The sequence below is a fragment of the Sinocyclocheilus rhinocerous genome, unplaced genomic scaffold, assembly GCF_001515625.1.
Source record: "Sinocyclocheilus rhinocerous isolate Xijiao unplaced genomic scaffold, SAMN03320098_v1.1 scaffold4808, whole genome shotgun sequence".
NCBI lineage: Eukaryota > Metazoa > Chordata > Actinopteri > Cypriniformes > Cyprinidae > Sinocyclocheilus > Sinocyclocheilus rhinocerous.
In genome coordinates, this window is record NW_015665885.1 from 119,766 (window position 1) to 129,372 (window position 9,607).

General features: G+C 35.1%; 1 protein-coding gene across 1 annotated transcript; it reads right to left on the reverse strand.

Moving 5' to 3' along the window:
- Positions 1–6,408: 6,408 nt before the first annotated feature.
- On the reverse strand, positions 6,409–8,750 carry LOC107731618 (phosphatidylinositol 4-kinase alpha-like). The gene is made up of 5 exons (XM_016542740.1): positions 8,669–8,750; positions 8,191–8,273; positions 7,358–7,447; positions 7,093–7,176; positions 6,409–7,004 (listed from the first exon to the last, which is right to left on the reverse strand). Exons 1-5 carry the CDS (start codon positions 8,732–8,734, stop codon positions 6,953–6,955), a joined length of 375 nt encoding a protein of 124 aa, XP_016398226.1. The 5' UTR covers positions 8,735–8,750; the 3' UTR covers positions 6,409–6,952.
- Between the last annotated feature and the right edge of the window lie 857 nt (positions 8,751–9,607).

Here is a 9,607-nt window from a genome sequence, read left to right on the forward strand (position 1 = left end):
TAGAACCAGGAAGTATGACCATATTAGCCCGGTTCTGTCAACACTGCACTGGCTCCCTATTGAACAACAAATACATTTTAAAATCTTGCTAATTACTTATAAAGCTCTGAACGCTTTAGCTCCTCAGTACTTGAGCGAGCTCATATCGCATTATAGTCCTTCAAGTCCGCTGCGATCTCAAAACTCTTGCCATTTGATAATACCTAGAATATCAAAATCAACTGCGGACGGCAGATCCTTTTCCTATTTAGTGCGCAAACTGTGGAATAATCTACCTAGCATTGTCCGGGAGGCAGACACACTCTGTCAGTTTAAATCTAGATTAAATAAAATCTTGCTAATTACTTATAAAGCTCTGAACGCTTTAGCTCCTCAGTACTTGAGCGAGCTCATATCGCATTATAGTCCTTCAAGTCCGCTGCGATCTCAAAACTCTTGCCATTTGATAATACCTAGAATATCAAAATCAACTGCGGACGGCAGATCCTTTTCCTATTTAGTGCCCAAACTCTGGAACAATCTACATAGCGTTGTTCAGGAGGCAGACACACTCTGTCACTCTGTCCCCTGACTGAGCCTGGTTTCTCCAAAGGTTTTTTTTCTGTCCATTTCTGTCACCGATGAAGTTTTGGTTCCTTGCCACTGTTGCCTTTGGCTTGCTTAGTTGGGGACGCTTAATTTCTGGCAACATTGTTGACTTGACTGTACAGACACTATTGGAAGAGAACTGAACTGAGCTGGACGATTTGATCACTGAATCAACAATGAACTGACTTTAACTGATAAACTGACTTTTCTATTGTCCTCTTGCATTATCAGCACAGGTTTTTTCTGTTTAACACTGCAAAGCTGCTTCGACACAATCTGTATTGTATAAAGCACTATATAAATAAAAGTGACTTGACTTGACTGCAGTGTTTAAAATGCAGTGTCTGTACCTGCTCCAGTGAAGTCTGGCCTCTAGGTACAACATTTTTAATCAGGAACTGTCAAGTGCATTTGATTAACATTAATGTGTCACATGGGTCGGCCCCCCACCATATGTATGCAGATTCACAAAGGGTCCGAGCGGCCCCAGCCGCGCTCCGGCACATTCATCACTGTCATGTTGTGTTAGCTGTGTGTGTGTTGAAGACAGCAGAGGGTCTGATGAAGACCACGCTTGCCGTCTCGCCCTCCTTTACGTGCTTAAGACAATGCAAATGAGGTCTGATAATACTACAGTAATACTGGGATGAGCCGGGTCTTCACCCGCCGCTCTCACCTTTACTCACCATGACCTGGATATTAATATTTCGCTCAAGGAAGAAATGTCTTTTTTCTTGAATGCAGTTGCATTATCATGTTTAGTTGACACTGCATTTATGGGATCATTTAAAAATGTTGTAATTATGAACTTTGACAGCAGTTGATTGGAGCATGAAAAGTGGGCGTGTCCAACCAGATTGGAGTCACGCCATATGAGGAGAGGATTTGAAAAATAAGAGGGGCTAAAGGTATAGTTCAGTCAAAAATGAAAATGCTATCATTAATTATTCACCCTCATGTCTTCCAAACCTGTAAGACCTTCGTTCATCATCAGAACAAATTAATACATCTTTGATGAAATCCGAAAGCTCTCTGACCCTCCACAGACAGCAATGGAACTGCCATTTTCAAAGCCCAGAAATGTAGTAAGGACATGAGAATACTTTTTGTGCGCAAAGAAAACAAAAATAACGACTTTGTTCAACAATTTCTTCTCTTCCGGTCAGTCTCTGCCGCCATTCACGAGAGTACCACGACGCATGAAAATATGTCTTTCCATGACGTTTTAAGACTTTACCAGTCCTTGAAATCACAATTGAAATTGCCTGATATTCACAGGTTCTTCATGACCAAAGTGAATCTAAGGCTAGGAAATGTCCTATCTCTATTTCAGGATATTGTTATTGTCAGTAAGTGTTTGGCACCTCAGGATCAATGTGTAAGTGTAATGTATTCTTGGCACATTGTCATGACGACCAGCTACACATTAAAGCCCTTAATCTCTAAGCTCATTAAAAATGAGAGTAGCCGTTCTGCAGCCCCTCACCGGAGTCCAAGCTGAACCCGGTCTAATGCTCAGTGTTGCTGCTGTAGGTAATGCGGTTGCAGGTGCGGCGCTCATGAATCCTCTGTGGTCTCTGCGCCAAACCTGCAATGAAACGCATTCAGTCGCATTCTTTATGCAACAGACCCCCCTCCACCCGAAGTGCCTCCGGCCGAATCACGGGCAGCAGGGAGGGGCTGAACTGCGCTTTCTGAAATTGCCCTGTGGAGAATAAATGGGCATGTTTGAGAAGTCAGTGCAACACCTTTTTATTGCAGCCCAATCCCACCCTCCACCTCCCCCACCCGCAGCGCTCAGGGAACCGTTGCCATGGCGATCCGGTATTCCGACTAATGTATGGATGTGGAAGAGGAATTCCTGGAGACAGTGAGGAGCTCAGAGGAGCTCTTGTGCTACAGCTCTCTTACAAACCAGTCTGAGCTCAGATCTCTCCTCTCTCTGAACTTACAAAACACTGCCAGAGTATCAATGTTCTCTGGAGGAACACCACATGGCACTTTAAAGAATTCAGTTCAACAAATTAATTCTAGAATTTTATACATCATATACCATTTATATATATATTTTAAAATGTATATATATATATATATATATATATATATATATATATATAGTACATTTATATAATTTACATATTTTACATTGATAAGATAAAAAAAAAATACAGCACCATTGTATTACTATACTATCTGTTAATAACACTGTATCTATATCTATATATTGTATATCTATAGGTAGTACACCTTGGGAGCAAGTGATTTTACCATGGTAAATGGATGTTATTGGGTTCTTACGCAATGTGGATTGTCTTTACATCTTTAACCATGATTTAAAAAAAAAAATCACTGTACTGCACAACATTAATTGGTTTAATGCTGTTGCCAGATTTATTATGGTGAACTAAAACTAAAACCATACCATTTTTTAGTCGAAGTCCTAAAATAAATAAAACTAAACAAATTGAACCTTGAAACGAAAACTTGATATTGATAATAAAATTGTATTTACATATTTTAAAAAACTACTTTTAACTAATTTAAAAATACTCATGTTTACTAAAATTAAAATTAAAATTAATTTATAAGTCAAGTCACCTTTATTTGTATAGCGCTTCATACAATACTGATTGTGTCAAAGCAGCTTTAGTTTCAAAAAAAAAAAGTATTGACAAAAACCATAATAGTATATTAATGATACTAAAATGACACTGCAGTGTATTATAAAAACTACAAATGTTCATTAATTAAACCATTTACTGTATGAACTGTTCCATCCATGTAATTTAGCACCTTGGCCTATCTATAGACTACTGTAATGCTTTCTAGCAAATTAATATAACAATAAAGAAAAAATATTCAAAACTCAATGAACAATGTAGAATTAAACTGTGCAACTGGTCATTATAAAACTGATTTTGACTCTAAAGCCTAGTTTGAAGCTCTTGGTGGAAGTATGGAGTACCACAAGGCTCAGTACTACTACCATTGCTTTTCATGCTTTACGTGCTAATCATCAGGAAACATGGTGTTAGATTTCACTGTAATGCTGATGATACTCAGCTCTATATTTCTTCACGGCCCGACGAAATATACCAATTCGCAAAACTAACAGAATGCATAGCTGATATAAAAAACTGGATGACTAGTATTTTCCTACTGTTAAATTCTGAAAAAACATTCTGAAAAATCGTCTGCATGTAATCTAGAACACTATCTAACACTTGATGGCTGTGCTGACAGTTCTTCGTCATCATTTAGGAATCTGGGTGTGCTATTTGATAGCAGTCTTTCCTTTGAAAGTCATGTTTCTAGCATTTGTAAAACCGCATTTTTCCATCTTAAAAACATATCTAAATTACGACCTATGCTCTCAATGTCAAATGCAGAAACGTTAAATGACACTGCAGTGTATTATAAAAACTACAAATGTTCATTAATTAAACCATTTATTGTATGAACTGTTCCATCCATGTAATTTAGCTCATTGGCCTATCTATAGACTACTGTAATGCTTTCTAGCAAATTAATATAACAATAAAGAAAAAATATTCAAAACTCAATGAACAATGTAGAATTAAACTGATGTGCAACTGGTCATTATAAAACTGATTTTGACTCTAAAGCCTAGTTTGAAGCTCTTGGTGGAAGTTTATCGGGGTTTTTTTTATTTTTTATTATATTGCTAATCTGTTTTGCATAATGCATGCTTTTACTTGTAAAACTGTAACACACAGACTTGCTTTATTTTACAGTGTTCAAACGAGGCTCATCCAATGAGATTTTAGATCTGTTTCATAAGGAGTCTGTAAGTGTTTAAAACGTGATGAGCTCCCGCTCGAGCATTAGTTCAGCAGATCTGCGGCCGCTGGCTACATCAAGCTATTAAATATTAATAGAGCATCTAAAGCGTTCTCTAGGTAAAACACACAGGATCGGGTTCTACGATGAATAATGGAATGCAATCATCGTAGATTACTGACGGACCTTTCAAACAGATGGCGTCAAAGACTAGAAGCAGCACAGTTTAGTCCCAGTGTTTACATTTTAATAGATGATTTCAGGTCCATTTCTGTTCACAAATACATTTGATTGATTACACGGACAGAAATGAAATGTTAAAAGTGCAAATGCGGACAAACGGCGTATATAATAGGTGACGGCTTGTCATGAGGTTAAGAAACGTTCCCAGCACACAATGACGTGTTTTTCACCAACAAACATGTCAGTGGATTCACACAACACAATTCAACAAGCGACTTGATTGTCAATGGTGATGCAAACCAATTAAAACACGGATCAAACTTCAACATACACAGAAATTAAGAATTTTCTGCCATATTGTCACAAATAACCGACGCACACATATACACACAAATGAACTATAGCTTCTGTAATCTATTGTTTCTATACAGCTAAAATAATCTCTTATCTTTGAGTAACATTAAAGGAAAATTATTCATAAGACCAAAGCTTTTGTCTCTAATGTGTAGAGCTAATTTGAATCTATTCACTGGTTATGAGAAAAAATCAGCGAAACTATGACAGCATATGAAGAACAGCAACTATACAGCAAATCTGTCTAATGAAGATAATACTCGCAAGCCCCTATTTTGAGTCCACTATGAAATTACAGCTTCAGTGTTTTTAAAAACACATGCAGAATGACACCAGATATTCCGTTAAGTCAGTAAACTACATCGTCTTTTTGGGTTGAAGATCCCTGTTAGGAGTAAAACAAAAAAACGACATCTGAGTGAATCTCACGAAAACACACCCAGCTCACAATTCACCACAAACATCAAAACCATCTTTTACATAAAGAAAATAAAGCCTATTTTCAGGAGCATTAAAATACTCAGCATTATTTTTTTTTATTTGTATTATTTGCATTATTCTTGCCAAGCAAACGTTTCCCCCCAAAATTCTCATTACTGTAATGCATGTAAATGCTCAGTGTTTTAGTTATTTTGTCATTTTCATTACTCTGTGTAATACAGTTGTTTTTGCTGCATTATATTAATTACATAGAAAAACTGTTTAAAATGCACAATGTGCACACTGCCAAAAAAAACATTTTTTTTAATTCTCATACTTTCAATCAGGATTCATAGTGTAACAGTATTTATTGTTGTTGTATTATACTGAAAAAATGCTGTATTTTTTCTTAATTTTAGTAAACACAAATTAAAGGCAGTACAACAAATACCATCATAATGTAAACATATTAGTGACATTTTGCATTACATTAATGTGAAATAGTTTTAAAATGTGCTATGTACGTCACAATGCCAAAAAAAAAAAAAAAAAAAACTGAATCTCGACTTTGAGCCATATATTGCATTAAGATGCTTTAAGATATTTTTCATTATTTTTTTATTAGTATTATTTGCATTATTCTTGCCAAGCAACTATCTTCCCACAATTCTAATTACTAATGTATTCAGACGGTGTACTAATTTTCTGTATTGTTCATTACAGTATTTTTTATTGTATTATAATAAAAATAATGCTGGAATTTTTATACCAACATGATGTATAAATATCAATTAGTGACATTTTGCATTACATTAATGTGACATTTTTTAGGAACGTTGCATTTGCCATTATTTTTATTTGTATTATTAGCATTATTCTAGTCAAGCAAGCAGTTTTACTGTAATGCATTTAGACTTATGTAAATTTTTTGTAATACAGTCATTTTTGCTGTATTATAGTAAATAAAATGCTGTAGTTTTTCTTTATTTAAATCAACAAATTAAAGGCAGTACAACAAATACCACCATGATGTATAAATACTAAGTAGCGACATTTATGCTTAAAATAAGAAATTGTCACAATGCAAAAAATCTAACAGTCCTAAAAATAGACAATTTTCTTGCAAAACTATAATAATCATACTTGACAGCTTTCATGAGATTCACCCATTCAGTGCCGAACACGACGAGATACAACATACAAACACTGATGTATTGCATAACACAGGTCATTTGCTGACGGCACGTAATCTACAGTGCAATCTGTGCCGTAGTCTTAGAAATGGCTTCCTGGGTGACGCAACTAAACCCCGAGATTCAAGTAGAGTTAAAGGATGTATTTCTACGCATGGAATGTCAAAATTCACACACAAACGGTCATGGCAGATGCCTTAAAGGGAGATCAGAGGACAAACATGCAGCGTTTGGACTACAGCGGATCACTAGAGAGGCCCTGAGGCAGCCGGACAGGAAGTGACACGCCTGGACGCCGCCATCAGGGCCAATCAGAGCAGGTGACTTATTCCGATCTATAAAGTGCTCGTCATAAAGGATTGTAATAGACTGATAATGACCGTTGATCTCAATGAAGAGACATCGGTCCGGTCTCAGTATGGGATCTGGTTCTGGTAGTATTGCAGCATATCGTAGGTTTTGCTCCTGTATCAGAGAAACACAGAGTTTCACCATAAACGTTCACAATAACACACTTTCTTTGAATATTATGTGACAAGGTGATGTCTGTTACCTGCTACTGAGGAAGCAGCGCTCGATGACTTTAATCATGAAGGCCGCGGCTTCCTTCTCACTCATGTTGGGGTTGAACCTTTGCCTGCCGAATACAATACAGCAGGGTTATTGTCGACAACTAAAACTATTAAAAACATTTTTATTAATTACTGAAATAAAATATAAATATTACATGAAAAACACTGACGTACAGCAATCAGTATTTCAGAGGAAGAAACGACAGATTAGAGCATTAAATTATGATTTCATATTCAGTAACGTACTTCAGGAGTTTGATAGTCTGTCCTCTGAAGCACGGCAGCCCCGTGTCCAGCATTAACGTCACCAGAGATACGACAGCATCCATGTACGGCCTGAGACACACACATAGAAGGGTTTTAGAAAGCACAAAAACAGGCATCAAATATATCAAATTAAATTCTAAACAAGCTACTGATAGAAAACCAGCGTTATTATAGTATCAACGAGATGCTATTATAGTTTTTATTTTTATATTTAGAATTATTTTCAAAATCTTACAAAAATATTTAAATATAAAAAAAAAAAACTATAATACAGTATAAATAATATAAATTATATATCTATATTAATATCTATATATATACATTTTTAATTTTAAAAATATAAAAACTAGTAGCATCTCACTGATACTAAATTACACTGGTTTTCTATCTAGTAATTTTGTTGTGATTTTGTCTTTTTTAATGTATAATACAGTTTTTTTCCAAATTAATTTTTAGTTATTTCCGTACATCAAGTTAAACTACATTAAAATGAGAAACGATGCCTTGGCAAGCTGTTGAAAAAAAAATTCTAATCAAGGTTTTCTTTATATTTTATTTTATTTCCATGAATGGTTTCTGTTATTTAAAGGAACGGAAATGTTTTATGGTTTCAGTTTTAGTTCTAATTTGATTTTATAATAATATACTTTTGCAATCGTAAAATATTGGAGTGGTTTGCAGGGGACAGAGTCCGCCCACAGAGGGCAGCCAAAATCCTCCCAAATCCTTCCCAGACACCCTCATGTGTCCTCACGCCTGAACTAATCCATCATCTCGGAGGATGCTGAATTATTGAAGAGCGGCCGTCTCACCTTACAGCAAGGTATCCGCGCACACACATCTCCATGAACCATTTAAAGGGTGTGGCCTCCATCTTGCCGCCCATGATCATCACCATCTCGTCGGTCAGCTTGATGTCGGGCTCCCAGCCCAGTTTTCTTTATATTTTATTTTATTTCCATGAATGGTTTCTGTTATTTAAAGGAACGGAAATGTTTTATGGTTTCAGTTTTAGTTCTAATTTGATTTTATAATAATATACTTTTGCAATCGTAAAATATTGGAGTGGTTTGCAGGGGACAGAGTCCGCCCACAGAGGGCAGCCAAAATCCTCCCAAATCCTTCCCAGACACCCTCATGTGTCCTCACGCCTGAACTAATCCATCATCTTGGAGGATGCTGAATTATTGAAGAGCGGCCGTCTCACCTTACAGCAAGGTATCCGCGCACACACATCTCCATGAACCATTTAAAGGGTGTGGCCTCCATCTTGCCGCCCATGATCATCACCATCTCGTCGGTCAGCTTGATGTCGGGCTCCCAGCCCAGATTACCCCCCGGAGAACTCTCAAACATGAAGCCGAAGTCTACAGGACACAAAAACACATAAAACACAAACAGAAACAGTCATTTCATCCTTTTATAAAAGTGTTTAAAATTTTATGTTAATGTATTTAATATAAAAACATTTTTTTATTTTTTTAAGTGTATTGACAGTTAATTAGAAGTCTGAAGTTAATTTAAAATTAATTTAATTTTTTTTAAATTTAGTTTAATTTGAGTTTTTATTGCAAGAATGGGATAATTAAGGGGTACACGATGAAAATGTTCCTTGTATGATGTACTAGAGACATACTATTAAAAAACATGAATATGTAGTGGTTACCAGGGTTACTGTCATTACCTTAAAATATCAATATTAGATGAAAAACAAACTAAACAAAAATTAGAAATGCTGCCTTGGCAACTAACTGAAATAAGTTTAAGGTAAAGCAAAAAAAAGACAAATTAGATATAAATAAAAGCTAAAACTGTACTAAAACTAAAATAAAAATAAATTAAACCTAAAAAAAAATTATAAAAAAAAAGGAAAAACATGAATAGGCAGAAGCACATAACATAAACTAAAATTAAAATAAAAACTAAAAGTATAAAAATGAAAGCTAATTCAAAATATTAATAAAAACCAAAACAGAATATAAATATATCATTTCTATTATTTTTGTTTTATATTTAGATTTAGCTTTTATTTTATATTTTACATATATTTTATGTTTAAAATAACATTTTACATATCATTTACATATCTTAAATGTACAGTAGCAAAAACAGCCTGTTTGAATAAAATGGTAGAAAAAAGGGATGAAAATAGTCTAAATTATGGTGCAAGAAACCATGACTGATATTATAAGTGGATATAAAATGCTACCAAAGAATGTGGCATCTTTA